The sequence below is a fragment of the Heterodontus francisci genome, chromosome 6 (assembly GCF_036365525.1).
Source record: "Heterodontus francisci isolate sHetFra1 chromosome 6, sHetFra1.hap1, whole genome shotgun sequence".
Classification (NCBI taxonomy): Eukaryota; Metazoa; Chordata; class Chondrichthyes; order Heterodontiformes; family Heterodontidae; genus Heterodontus; species Heterodontus francisci.
Genome location: NC_090376.1, coordinates 129,778,509 through 129,793,817, shown reverse-complemented (window position 1 = coordinate 129,793,817; position 15,309 = coordinate 129,778,509). Strand labels below are relative to the sequence as shown.

At 38.6% G+C, this 15,309-nt stretch overlaps 1 protein-coding gene across 2 annotated transcripts in view; it reads left to right on the top strand.

Annotated features, from left to right (window-relative positions):
- The window catches only part of dis3 (DIS3 exosome endoribonuclease and 3'-5' exoribonuclease), a 41,809-nt gene that overhangs the window by 25,247 nt on the left and 1,253 nt on the right, over positions 1-15,309 (top strand). For both annotated transcript variants that reach the window (XM_068034291.1, XM_068034290.1), the window contains 10 exons: positions 3,243-3,344; positions 3,624-3,688; positions 3,995-4,079; positions 5,785-5,912; positions 6,672-6,758; positions 11,357-11,513; positions 12,149-12,363; positions 12,960-13,128; positions 13,803-13,961; positions 14,378-14,500. In XM_068034291.1, the coding sequence (XP_067890392.1) occupies positions 3,243-3,344; positions 3,624-3,688; positions 3,995-4,079; positions 5,785-5,912; positions 6,672-6,758; positions 11,357-11,513; positions 12,149-12,363; positions 12,960-13,128; positions 13,803-13,961; positions 14,378-14,500 (1,290 nt within the window). The remainder of the gene's footprint in view (positions 1-3,242; positions 3,345-3,623; positions 3,689-3,994; positions 4,080-5,784; positions 5,913-6,671; positions 6,759-11,356; positions 11,514-12,148; positions 12,364-12,959; positions 13,129-13,802; positions 13,962-14,377; positions 14,501-15,309) is intronic.

Here is a 15,309-nt window from a genome sequence, read left to right as displayed (position 1 = left end):
TTTAAAGGCTCAAAATGAAGTTTGTAATGTAAAACTGTTATAAAAGTAGTTAGATATTTCACAACATCTGCACTCAAAGCTGTTCCCAGGATCATCACCGTCAGTACAAACAAACACCAGGGCCCCTACTGTTTTCTACTATACTTGACTAATCTGTATGCCCCCATTCTGCTGTCATGCACCTTAAGGAGCCATTTAAGTTGGGCCCAAAATGAATACGATATTGGTGGGGCACCCACCCAAGGCCACTTTTGGAAGGCCAAAATCATTTTTAGGTTCGGGCCTCTTTTTAAAAATATTTTATCCGTAAGCTACAGGCATCCAGTAGGTAGGTACTCCACTGCAGCTTGTCAGTTTGGTACTACAGCAAATTGGCTGGCAGTTGGGGTGGAAGAGCAAGAACGGGTCAGCAATGAGGTCTGAAGATTTATACAGGAGAAGAAAAATGGACAGTTTCATGAAACTCCGTCCCCAAAATGCCATTTAAAAATACTATGGGTGCCATGTAATAAAAATGTAATTTGACTCATTCAGTCAAAATACATTGGTTTCCCTGCAAGTTGTGCATTATATGGCACAACACCCCTCATGTTATGAAACAGTGTTTCCTTTGACCCGTTGGAAATCATCTAGTTAATGTGATAAAGTGGATATGTTTAGCGTACAATTTAATTTCATTACCCTCAGCTAACAGATTACAATTTGTATGTTTTTTTAAAAAGATATGAAACAAAGGCAGTCATTTGCGATGTAGAGACACTTTCCAGCAACAGAAATGGCAAAGTCAGAATATCTGCAGACTTTTAACTTATCTTGGGAATAACCCTTTAATAAAAAAAGCCAGGTTTATGAACTACAGCCTAAACACGAATAAAATTCTAAATCGACTCTCAGTGTTTATTTAACAGTAATTGAATTATAGCCTTTTAAAGGATACACTTTAGTAATTCACTTCAGTAATATTACATTACATTTTACAGTACATGTTATATTACTCCTGACCTTATACAACATATCTTCCTATCTAGCATGAGCAACATAACAGGAGATGGCCAGTATACAAGAAATAACATAAAGAACTACCATATCACTACAAACAAAACATATAATTATAATCAATGTTATGACTGCATAATACTACAAGACGCATTTCCTTGAAACACCAATTATTTTTCTCTCTGTTGCTGAAGTACTTCCGATTAAACTTATGAAATTAGATTGATTGAATTACTTTTGTAATTCAGTGTTACATCTGCTTAGATAGTGGAAGGATGTTATTTCTAGTTGGCCATGGAGGGGTCATATTTACTTCACTGGCTTCTAATTGCTTCTTTCTATTCTTTAACCTTTCAGCGCTGCAGACTGTTTATTGAACAGCTCTAGGTATATTCTGATGTGTAAAAATTTTCCAGTTAAGCATTTTTACTTTTCAAAAGAAAGGTTGCATTCCCCTACAAATTGTTTTCTGTTCACAGTGCTGTAGAAGGCAGCAATTCATGTTTGAATATGGTCCCACAAATGCTTTTGGTCATCTAGCACCTCAACCAGGTGTCCATTCTTTTTGTGTCAGATTGGACACTGAGTGCTAGTGAGTTACCTGAGGATAGGAGCCCATCACATCTGAGCCAGATCTCTCCTCACACAAAGCCTAATCACCTATTGTTCCAGCGGGGGTCAGACAACCATGATCGGGAGTGGAAACCTCAAACAATATTTTACCTTCTTTCAAGCAACAAGACACTTAAGACCAGCTGTTCATTTTATAAAATATCATTTAACAGCATTTTTATTCAGTATCATCATGATGGAATTAGATGTAGTTTTGAAGATGAGAAATTTTAGTATCAGAACAGGATTGTTGCATTACTTGGGATTTGGTTGATTATGCCTCTCCAGGTCAAACTTGGCATCATACAAATTTAGCACGAAGGATATGTTGGTGGTGATTTCTGACTTTAGACAGATATTTAGGTTAGATTTCCTTATTAATGGGCCGTTATGCTTAAATTCAGTCCTTGGCCACCCATTCTGTCCATCATTTTTAGATTACCCCATGTTCCCATGCTTGCCTCCAATCATGCAGTTCCTAGTAGATTAGAATTGTAGCTTTTGATTTTCCTGAGTGTTTCCTCCGCATCTGTACCTTTCATCTGTGGTTGCAATGGCAGTCTTGGGCTCTCCTGGGTACCACTCCATTTGGAGCTTATCCCAGCTACAGTCTGCTGTAGCCCCGATCCATATGATTTTGTTAGAGAAATCTTTCTTGAACAGATTTGTTTTCATTATTGTTATCTTGAAAATCAATGTGTTGTGAGGGAAAGTAATGAAGTGATAACAGAAGGAAGGGAATGCTACAAAAATACTTGAAAAGGAAGAAATTGGATTAAAAAGAACAAAGTTGGAAATAAAAACTTGAAGTCAAGAAATTGAAAGATGTAATGAAGAGGTATTTAGAACTCCCAGTTCCATCTGGTATTGGCATCATGTAACTTTATGTTCTAGAATCATCTTTGTGCCACGTATTTGTTTTAAGAAATAACTAATTCCCTTGTACCTTTGAATTGAGCACAGTTTAGCAGGTTGACTGAACCACTTAACATTAACAGCTGGCTATCTTCAATTCCAGTCGATGTGGAAATGCAATGCAAATATTGAAATAAGAAATAATTTGTGCAGAAAACTGTTTTTATTAAAACTATTGTGTTCACTGGCTTCAGAAAGCGAAAGTGAGGTTAATATTTTGGGTGCCATCTTTATCAGAACTGACCAATGAAATAGTTTGTTTGTGTATTGCTGATCACACCAATGAAAAATTGGAACCACTTGTTAAATTGGAAAGTTTAAACATTAACAAATCAGAATACTGATTGAATTTAATTTGTTTCTACCTCTGTTAATAGAATAATTTTGGAATGGTGGGATGTAGCAAAACAGTTCACTGAGTAATGTTGGGAAAACAACTGGACTGCTGAGGGTTATTTTGTTTTTAATGCTCCAGATGAGATAATTTTGAGTTCTTCTAGTACTAGTTAATTTACGTTTACTAAAATGTTCATATGTTAAACTTTAAAGCATAAAATGTTCTAATTTTGGTAACATTCAGAGGTTGTACTTCCCTAGAACTACAACCCTATTTTTGATTATAAGTGGTCATTTTATTCTATTCTTCAATTTGAATCTGATTTGAGATATTGTCTGAGTACTTTGGGAATAATAATATCATCTATGAATGTTCAAAACAGGTTGGAGTACATATAGCCGATGTGAGCCATTTCATCCGCCCTGGTAATGCTCTGGATCAGGAGTCAGCAAATCGAGGGACCACAGTATATCTTTGCGACAAGGTAAGGATCCTCCTATTCTAATTTTAATCAAAATAATTTTGAAATGCACTTTTTTAAAATTGGACTTGGTTTGTACATAACCATCATTATGTTATAAGCATTAAAGATGATAATGCAGGCGTAATTGTATTGACTTTTTTGAGTTATGCAGGTAAAAGCCATATTTTCATGTTGTTTCATTGGTGAAGTTTGTAGCTCTAGGGGATGTATTGTTTTATTTCAGTACAAGAAAGAGGATGACACAATATCAATAATACTGATATTTTTATTCTGCAATAGAGAATTGACATGGTTCCAGAACTGCTGAGCTCAAATCTTTGCTCCTTAAGATCCAATGTCGAGAGGTAACTTATTTTTCTGTACGTGCCCTATGTTCATACTTGCTTGCTTCGTGAACTTAGTTATGCCATTGAAAGACAAGTATACTATCCTTCCTTCCTCTACCCCACCTATCTGCTTACAGTGAGTAAATTAGATGAGGTCTAGCATTCACTACTTCACAGCACTCAGTGAAACCTGGGAAGAAGTTGTCACCTCCTCAAGGCCTAAAAATAAGGAGGACAATAGACTAAATTTGTAGTAATTTGATAAATCAGTTCCTCTTTTTAACTTGAAAATTTTAAGTCACTTGTTTTCAATTTTTTTTATAGGTTTTCATTTTCTTGCATTTGGGAAATGACACAAAATGCTGAAATCCTACATACTATGTTTACAAAAAGCGTTATTAATTCTAAGGTAAAGTAATATTCTTATGCCATGTGCTCAGGGATTTCTTTCATTCACTGCACGCTCCCTGATGTGGCTGCTTAATATTTTGGTTGTGTGGCTGGGGAGATGGAACAGGGAAGATGATAGAAAGTATAAGAGAATGGGGAGGGATAACCAGAAAGCTTTATTTAAGATTTAATGTAATGAAAGAAGTTTCATTAGTCACATCTTTGAAATGCAAGCACACATTCCATTTCCCCAGAAATAAATTTGTGTGAACACAGGAAATATTTTGAACCATATCTACGATGATCCTTAAATGCTCCCTTTTTTTAACTAAAAGGTCTTTTGTATGAATTTCATCTTTACACAGCTTCTTATGGCATACAAGCCTAGAGATGTAATTTATGCCATCTAGCACATAAATAATTGCTTTTTATTGAAATCTTTTATACTTCATGCCAGCACCTTACCTGGATGTCCTGATTTATGAGACAGTATATAACATATACTACCCAAAAATGTAAAATAATCAACTGCCAGTTAATGCTGGATAAATTTGCAATTGTAACATCACAATCATGGTATACCCTTTATTCAGTATGATGCTCATACAGTGTTGCTTCTGATTGTGTGAGCAGTCATCAACTTAGAGAAAAGCTGCTTCCAGAACAGAAAATGATCTAAATAACCCCATGATGTTTACAGTGTGTATGTATTTTTTTTAAATCCCTTTTTTAGTTACATGGTATTACCCTAATGAGGGGCCTAGATAGAGTGGACAGGAAGGACCTGTTTCCCCTAGTGGAGAGGTCAATTACCGGGGGGGCACAGATTTAAAGTGATTGGTAGAAGGATTAGAGGGGACAAGAGGAAAAACTTTTTCACCCAGGTGATGGGTATCTGGAATTCACTGCCAGGAACGGTGGTGGAGGCAGAAACCCTCAATTCTTTTAAAAAGGTATCTGGACATGCAGCTGAAGTGCTGTAACTGGTAAGGCTATGGACCAGGTGCTGGAAGGTGGGATTAGATTGGGCAGCTTGTTTTTTTCTGTCGGCACGCACACAACCGGCTGACTGGCCTCCTTCTGTGCCATAATTTTTCTGTGGATCTATAATCTTGCAGTGCAGATGATAATGGTTAAATGCTGATAAAATCTGAATCTGAGATTGGATTGCAGTATTTTAACTATTCCTAGGTATCTATTATTGTGTTCCATATGTACAATATCTATAGTATTACCCTGTTAAACTTCAATATCCTTTGTTGTATATTCAGACACAATAGCCTATGTTGTTGTTGAAATGTTCATATGTATTCACTGAAAAGCAAGCCGTGGACATTGAGCACGGCACAAAAATGCTGTCATGTGAGTTCTTGAATACATATTTAATCGTGGTGAAATCTAATGTCTTTGAAGGATTGTTATTTAATAAAAAAAGTCAGTGGCAGAATGTATTAACAGCTGTAATGCAGTTCGAAATTTAATAGTTTGATAATCTTAATCTCTGTATATTAAAGCAAAATATAGGATGTCCAAGCAGGCTGAGTAAAGGGAGAATTGGTTTAAATTGAGAGTAGGTCATTGGCAGTTAAATTAGCTAGTTATATCATTACATTCCATTCTGAATCCTAAGGATGCACTCTGGAGGCCATGGGAAGCAATTCTATACAAATTTGGTGTGTGTACTTGTATCTGTTTACTTTTGGGCTTGCACATTTGTGTAACAGGCATCACTCACATATGCTGAAGCACAGATGAGAATTGATGATGGAAGTATGAATGACGAGATTACATTAGGACTTCGCCGTCTAAATAAACTGGCAAAGGTTCTGAAAAAGAAGAGGATTGACAATGGGTAAGATTTTAAAGTTTATTTTAAATGTAAACAAAACACTCTTCTCCTAAAATGGAATCTATAATCTAGGGTTGTTTCTATTATTGAACTCTCACTTCTGAGTTAGAAAGTCGTGGGTTCAAGTCCCACACCAGGATTGAGGACAAAATCAAGGCTCCTGTGCAGTACTGAAGGAGTGCTGCACTGTCAGAGGTGCCATCTTTTGGATGATGCGTAAAACTGAGGCTGCAGGGGTGTCTTGGCCAAATTTATCCTGCAATGAACCTGATTTAAACAAAGGCAATTTTCTGAGCACATAAGCAAAGGTTATTCGATTTCGAGCACTAGGGCAAAATATTAAATTAAGTTTAAATCTACAACTTGCATTACATGGTAAAAATGTTGCCACGTCTGACTTGGAATCAACGGATTAAAAAAACTGTTCTTGCACCATATAATACATATAGGGGTAGATTTTCCTCCCAAATTGACCTCTGACTGTTGACCACTAGAGCATGCCGGCAGCCTCCAGATAGTCCGGATGGGAGGCCTAGTGCATTTAGAAGGCCAGGCATCGTTAGCCAGTTCCCCCGCCCCCTCCCCTCCCCTCCCCCCAAACCACAGAAAATGATGGGGCCATGTGACATATAATATTGAGTATTAATGAGAATAACTGAATAATTCACTCAATGCTAGATGCTATATTCTGCCTCAGACTTTGAGTTGTAGCTGCTACGAGCATCTGAATACTGTTTAATTGAAAGCTGTTTTTGTTTTCAGTGCTCTAACGCTGTCTTCTCCTGAAGTGCGGTTTCACATAGACAGCGAGACCCATGATCCAATCGACCTGCAAACCAAAGAACTAAAGTATGTACAAAAGAATTTGCAAATTGGGTAGCTTTGAAAGTCATTGAATTTCATTTTGTAGAATTCTTTTTTTCCAATTTATTATTTATTTATTTAGAGATACAGCACTGAAACAGGCCCTTCGGCCCACTGAGTCTGTGCCGACCAAGAACAACCCATTTATACTAACCCTACAGTAATCCTATATTCCCTACCACCAACCTACACTAGGGGCAATTTACAATGGCCAATTTACCAATCACCTGCAAGTCTTTGGCGGTGGGAGGAAACCGGAGCACCCGGCGAAAACCCACGCGGTCACAGAGAGAACTTGCAAACTCCGCACAGGCAGTACCCAGAATTGAACCCAGGTCCCTGGAGCTGTGAGGCTGCGGCGCTAACCACTGCGCCACTGTGCCGCCCATATTGTGATGGGTTAAAGCTAATCAACCTCTAAAAGTACAGGAAAAAAATAGAATTCTATTTTAGATTTTATTTATTTTTAGACAGTTAATTTTGAAAAATGAAGCACTAAAGCAATTTATTCAGTGATTACAGTACCTGATTTTTAATGAAGTTCCAAAATTGACTTTCAAACCATCATGTGAATTGAACCCATTTTGTTTCTCTACTTCTGTATAACATGCTTTAAAACTTGCATTATTGTCTATCACTACATGTTTGTTAGTATTAACATTTCAAAATTATGTGCTTATATTGTTTCTTAATTATTATTTGGTTCAGAAGGTTGTAGGTTCAAGGTTCACTGCAGGACTTGAGCACAAAAATCCAGCTGACATTCCCAGTGCAGTGTGGAGGGAGCGCTGCATTGTTGGAGGTGCTGTCTTTCAGTTCAGACCTTAAACCGAGGCCCTGCCTACCCTCTCGGATGGGCATAAAAGATCCCATGACATTATATTGTCCTGGCCAATATTTATCCCTCAATCAACATCACAAAAAACAGACTATCTGATCATTATCACATAGCTGTTTGTGGGAGCTTGCTGTGTGCAAATTTGCTGTCACGTTTCAAACATTACAACAGTGACTACACTTCAAAAGTATTTCATGGGTTGTAAAATGCTTTGGGATGTCCTGCGGTCGTGAAAGGCTATATAAATGCAAGTCATTTAAAAAAAATTTTTGAGCCACAGCGAGTGAAATGATTCAGTTTGTAAAAGGAACTGTAGTACCATTTATACTGCAGAACTTGAACCACTATCAATTCAAAAGACTCCAGTGCAAACCTTTCATATTTCAGTAATATTTTGGTACAACCCTAGCAGTTAAACTTTGGCACCTTGTTTATTACTAGTTTTATATTTGTACCCATGTGGCAATTAATGCCCAATATTTATTCTGGGTACAAACTCAGAAGCATTTGAAATGGCTGTGCCAACCATGGCTCTGGGATTCACTATTTTTCCAATGATTTCACATTACATTAAAGGCCTGCTTGGGTCTGGAAAAAAAAAACCCGATCCGGACCTGACAGAACCACATCGGACCCGAGCCCGACCCGGCCCGAGTCCTTCCATTTTTTCCCGCGCCTGATCCGACCACCGGGATGTTCACGTTCTCCAGTTGACAACATTCATTTTACATCCATTGTGTACAAAGAACAGTACAGCACAGGAACAGGCCATTCGGCCCTCCAAGCGTGCGCCGATGTTGATGCCTGCCGAAACTAACACCTTCTGCACTTCCGGGGCCCATATCCCTCTATTCCCTTCCTATTCATATATTTGTCAAGATGTCTCTTAAACGTCGCTATCGTATCTGCTTCCACCACCTTCCCTGGCAGCATGTTCCAGGCACTCACCACCCTCTGTGTAAAAAAAACTTGCCTCGTACATCCCCTCTAAACTTTGCCCTTCACACCTTAAACCTATGTCCCCTAGTAACTGACTCTTCCACCCTGGGAAAAAGCTTCTGACTATCCACTCTGTCCATGCCGCTCATAACTTTGTAAACCTCTATCATGTCGCCCCTCCACCTCCGTCGTTCCAGTGAAAACAATCCGAGTTTTTCCAACCTCTCCTCATAGCTAATGCCCTCCAGACCAGGCAACATCCTGGTAAACCTCCTCTGTACCCTCTCCAAAGCCTCCACGTCCTTCTGGTAGTGTGGCGACCAGAATTGCACGCAATATTCTAAGTGTGGCCTAACTAAGGTTCTGTACAGCTGCAACATGACTTGCCAATTTTTATACTCTATGCTCCGACCGATGAAGGCAAGCATGCCGTATGTCTTCTTGACTACCTTATCCACCTGCGTTGCCACTTTCAGTGACCTGTGGACCTGTACGCCCAGATCTCTCTGCCTGTCAATACTCCTAAGGGGACTGCCATTTACTGTATACCTCCCACCTGCATTAGACCTTCCAAAATGCATTACCTCACATTTGTCCAGATTAAACTCCATCTGCCATTTCTCCGCCCAAGTCTCCAACCGATCTATATCCTGCTGTATCCTCTGACAATCCTCATCATTATCCGCAACTCCACCAACCTTTGTGTCGTCCGCAAACTTACTAATCAGACCAGCTACATTTTCCTCCAAATCATTTATATATACTACAACCAGCAAAGGTCCCAGCACTGATCCCTGCGGAACACCACTAGTCACATCCCTCCATTCAGAAAAACACCCATCCACTGTTACCCTCTGTCTTCTGTGACTGAGCCAGTTCTGTATCCATCTTGCCAGCTCACCTCTGATCCCGTGTGACTTCACCTTTTGCACCAGTCTGCCATGCGGGACCTTGTTAAAGGCTTTACTAAAGTCCATATAGACAACATCCACCGCCTTTCCCTCATCAATCATCTTCGTCACTTCCTCAAAAAACTCAATCAAATTAGTCAGACACGACCTCCCCTTCACAAAACCATGCTGTCTCTCGCTAATAAGTTTGTTTGTTTCCAAATGGGAGTAAATCTTGTCCCGAAGAATCCTCTCTATTAGTTTCCCTACCACTGACGTAAGGCTCACTGGCCTATAATTTCCTGGATTATCCTTACCACCCTTCTGTACACACACTTCTAACCACACTCACTGTACTTACCACTTTTGGATGAATGGAATGGAAGGAAGCTGCAACATGAGCGTGATGAGGTCATAGAGACACTCACTCGCTCACTGTGCAGCCTCAGAGTCTGTGGAGTCCGGATGCACATTTCCCTTCTTGACGTCCCGGACTGCCAGCTAAGGCAGGCTTTCCAAATTTTGACGCTTACTTACTCAACTTCCCTGTTCCTCCCAGCAGAGCATAAGGTAGTACTGTGTGTGTCCGACCCTGACCCTGACCCAGACCCGACCCGAGCCCGAAAGCCGGACCCAGAAGAACAACCCGACCTGACCCGAACCCAACACATGTTGTCGGGTCCCGTTGGGTTTGGGTCGGGTAGCAGGCCTTTAACTTGCATCACCAAATGCTCGACTGTAAAGTAGCTGAATTGGATGTTTTACATGATGCAATGTGATATTTTGCACAGTTCAGATCAACTTAAAATAATGAAAAAAAAAATCTTATTGCGAACCCTGTGCAATTGCTTTTTTATTCCCTTCCTAACCTGAGGTGCTAATGTTACTTGGAGCAACTCTGCTGCCACCCTGGGTTGGATCAGGCTAGCCTACCACAAACTAAGGATTGACCTGGGGTTTTTCAAGTCTAATGGCTCAGCTACTTACAGGGTAAACTTGTTGAGTCTTTGGGTCTGAAAGTATGAAGTTTTATACAAGATCTTATACTTTGTAATTTTTTTGTTGGACCTTCTGAAAAGATGTGGGGTTAGATAGGATATTCTACAGCAGTATGTCTGAATAGTATCTCATCCATTGTTTCTAATGCAGGGGCTGTAATTCTAGTTTTTTGGAACAGTCAATTTTAATCTCCTTCGAAAAGCCCTCTTTAAGTTTATGTACGTTTTCATCATTTGGTCGTAAAACTCTGTGTTGCAAGAAAGTGAAAGGAAAACCAAACCCTTTAGCAAAAACATACAATATTGAAATTGTAAACATGTCACCTGTTTTGTGAAGGAGTAAAGCTTTTTTTGTTCACGCCTGAGAAATGGTTGTCACAGGCAAAGCCAGCATTTATTGCCCATCCTTAATTGCCCTTGAGAAGGTGGTGGGGAGCTGCTGCCTTGCTTCGCTACAGTCCATGTAACGTAGGTACACCCACAGTGTTGTTAGGTTGGTAGTTTTGGGATTTTGACCCAGTGACGATGAAGGAATGGTGATATATTTTCAATCTAGGATGGTGTATTACTTGGAGGGGAGCTTGTAGGTTTTCGTGTTCTATGCACCTGTTGGCCTTGTCCTTCTAGGCAGTGGAGATTGCAGATTTGCAAGGTGCTGTCGAAGAAGCCTTGGCGAGTTGGTGCAGGGCATCTTGTAGATGTTACACACTGCTGCCGCTGTGCACGATGGTGGAGCGAGTAAATATTTAAGGTGGTGGATGGGATGTTAATCAAATAGGCTACTTTGTCCTGAATGGTGTTGAACTTTTTGAGTGTTGTTGGGGCTGCATTCATCCAGGCAAATTTGTGTCGCTTATTAGATAAATCTCCAGTATGATGGGTTCGGCAACTGACATTTAAACCTAATTTCATTTACAGAGAAACTAATTCAATGGTAGAAGAGTTCATGTTGCTGGCTAATATTTCGGTCGCACAGAAAATTTATGAAGAGTTTTCAGAGTGTGCACTACTCAGAAAGCATCCAGCACCTCCACCGTCAAACTATGACATCCTTGTCAAAGCAGCAAAATCCAAAGTGAGTAAATAAAACACACATCACTGTCATGTGATGGTTTCAGTGCTCTCTTAATTGCATGAGACTCAAACAAGGTGCTGCTGTGAAATGTATTGTTGGAGAGGATTTGAGTAAGTCATGTAAAGCTGCTGGGCAGAATGCCCTGCCTGCTTTTTGAGTGAAATAATTTAGTCTGTGAAGGTATCATAGATAAGTACTGAATAAATCTCTGATATCATAGTTTTTGACATTGTTATTTTGAGTGTGGTTAGCCTTTAGTAAGTGTTGTGAAGATGTGGGGGGCAAGAGACAATACAGCACAAAGTTTGGATAATAAATTCCCTGTAAGTAAATTGCTTCTTATATTATGGGAGTATTAATAAAAATTTGGTGTATTTCTTACAATGCCTTGTAAAATAGTTCTCAAATCTGTTGATCAAGATGTGGAGGTCACCCGAGCAGGAGTCCTAGCTATCAAGCTATGGTTAGAAATAGATTTGCTAAGTGAAATTCTATAAAGCATACAGCTGGAACGTAAATGTTAATTTGTTACGCAGACACGGCACTAATGTCTATTAAGGTGTAAGGTTAATTTTTTTTACTAGCAAGATAAAAAAAAAAACAGTGGTGCTTGATTTGTTTCCTGTTCATCTCAGAATTTAGAGATCAGGACTGATTCAGCAAAGGCCCTGGCAGAAACTCTGGATAAAGCTGAGGTTCCTGGCTCCCCATATTTGAATACGCTCTTGCGAATCCTGACGACACGTTGTATGATGCAGGCTGTCTATTTTTGCTCAGGAATGGATACTGACTTTCATCACTTTGGTCTCGCTTCACCTATCTATACCCACTTCACATCGCCTATCAGAAGGTGTGGATCTTGTATCAAGTTTTTAAAAAAAATCTTCAGCACATGAGTAAGATGAATGCAGGACATGGACAGGAAACCACTGTTATGAAGGGTGGTCTCATTGCAGATGCTTGGGTGCTTTCTGCAGCCTTAAATAAGTGACCGTTGGTTGTGAGAGGGGATCCTCATATTGTGTTGAAAAGGAGTTCCATGCAGAAGTCTCTTTACAGAGACAGTTTTTTCCCCCCCAAATTAGTGTAGGCTACACGCTGTTCTTAAAACTAGGTAAATGTTCTTTGCAGCCTGAGTAATAGTTGGATGCAGTTAATTCTCTCCTGTTTAGTTTGAAAATAATTTGAATCCTGTTATATGATCTGATCAAATATCTAGTATATTTTGTCAGAGCATATGTTGAGCAAATGCCATACAATTTTTTAAAACTAGCCCTGTACAAATATAATTCCAGTCTTCTGTTTTACATCCCATACTTTGTTGTATATTGCAAATGTGATATTGGAAGTTTCACACACCGTTTTGGGGTTTTTTGACCAGTGTTGTAATGGATATTGCTTTGGTAATTTAGTCACTCATGATGTCTGTATTTTGCCTTATTGTAGATACTCTGATATAATAGTACATCGTCTGTTGGCTGTGGCAATCAATGCTGACTGTACCTACCCAGACATCATGGACAAGCACAAACAACAAGCTTTGTGTAATAACCTCAACTATCGTCACAAAATGGCACAGTATTCCCAGCGGGCCTCTGTGGCGTTCCACACTCAGGTAAAAATTAATAGGACAGCAAAATATTTATTTATAAATAATCCAGTTATTACTTCATACCTCATAAAAGCTTAACTTAGTAGAAAAGGCTCTCTTTTCAAGTTTCAAAGTTTACTCAATTGATTGCAGACTTGTTGCTGATTATTGGGTAGGAAGATTTTTATTGCCAGGCTAAATAGAGTGTACATACTCAATACCTTTTTTGTTGTATTTTTCTTTCCTTTAAACCTCTCCCCAATGCTCACAAAACTGTAATATAACTGCACAACTGAAGCTTTAGTTGACTTCTGAGCTGTTGTTGTTTAAGTTAGAGACTTCCGGAACTTACCCATTGCTGTTTTCTAAGTAAAGTAAAGCATTTCTTTACTCAAACAGCTTATATTAGCATGTTACAGCTGTGCACAAACATTCTATATAGTGATGTACATCCTATTCTATAGACAAATGCAGATGTTTGCTCAAACTTTTAAGACTCTTTTGTATTGATGAAGCCAATCTTCCTATCTACAGTCAAGATGCTTTTTCATTCTTAAGTAATAATTCTGATTTTGTTAAGAGGAACTTTTTTTTTGTGAACGTTCAGTTAATATGCTAAGTCATCTTGTTGGTTCAGAATTACTTTTTTCTGTGTTTGCCATAAGGTTCTAATTTATTTCTGTCCAATCATATTGCAGTTATTCTTTAAAAATAAAGGATTTGTTGATGAAGTCGGTTATATTCTGTTTGTGAAAAAGAATGCCATTGTGGTGCTAATTCCAAAGTTTGGCTTGGAGGGCACTGTTTTATTTGAAGAGAAAGGCAAACAATCCCCAAAGGTGCACTACAATGAAGAGGTACAGAATTTTCTTTCCAGTCCTTTTACAACTAATTATATTTTACTTTGGCAGAATATTTAAGATCCTTTTTATTCTTAACCCTCATGTAATTTTATACAAACTCTTTTTCTGGCTGGACTCGTCTCCAATTTTGTAGTGCTTGCGCAAAGACTTGTCTAAAACACTAAGGTGTCATTAAAGTAAATGTACACAGAACAGTAAATGTACACATTATCAGATTGGAGACTAGAACTATCACCCAGACTTGAGAAAACCTAATTAATTTAAAATGAGTTTATAAGCCATAGAAAAACATTGTTTTTTAAACAAAAATTCTGGAAAATTAATATCTAAGTTGCATGTGCAGTAATTATGATCTGAGATGGTAAATTGAATTTAGAAAATAAAGGCAATCTCTATTCTTACTGTTACAGATCCCATCTTTAACAGTAGAATCCATAACGTTTAACATGTTTGATAAGGTAACTGTGACAATCACATTGGACGCATCAAATATCCAACACCAGAAGATTAGAATGGCATTGGTTGAGCCAGTGGTAAGAGTTCAATTTTGTAACTTTCCTAGTTAGCTGTCTGTTGTTTAATGTGTAAACCATTTGGCACAAATACTTGTTTTGAATGCTTATAATTAGTGCTTGCCATTTTTAAATTGTAGTATCTATTCCAAATAATCTAGCTTGCCTTTTGGCTTTCCTGTCCCCTCCCTGAGACAGGAACACAGTATCTTTAACTCGTGACTAATTTTAAGATTGTGTCACTTGTATTAAATAAAAGACACTTCTCTTCATCCACCGCTCCTTCCTGCAAACTTTTGGTCCTTTTCAGTTTCCATTTTCACTCTGCTGTGCAAAGTGCTTTTGAAACAGTTTTTTGTAAGTGAGGAACATTATAGAAATATAAGTTATTGTAAAGAGCTCTTTACTCAGCTCTTCTCAGTGATGTTCTTTGACAGACTGAATAAGCCAGGTTTTGTACTCTTCCCTCACTTCTAGCAAATTGAGGAAGGGAGCCATATCAATTCACCATGGTCTATCCCTCAATGATAAAAAAAAGAGGACAATTGGAGTCACTTTATGCCGATTCTCTACCTAAATAGCAAGCAAACAATCAATCACCTTGTTAAATAATTGGCATCCAAAGAGTAACTCTCCTTGCTTTGTGACTGATATCCTTACAATCTTGGCACTTCTTTTGCCTGATTTATTGCCAAATAGCATCTTTGTGGTGAATTGGGTTTTTGTTGATGTTTTGGAGAATTTTCCATTTTACTTTTTGTTCCAACTTGTTTGCTGCTCAATACATGATCCTGCTCCATTATTCATTACAGTATGCAATAGGTTCTATA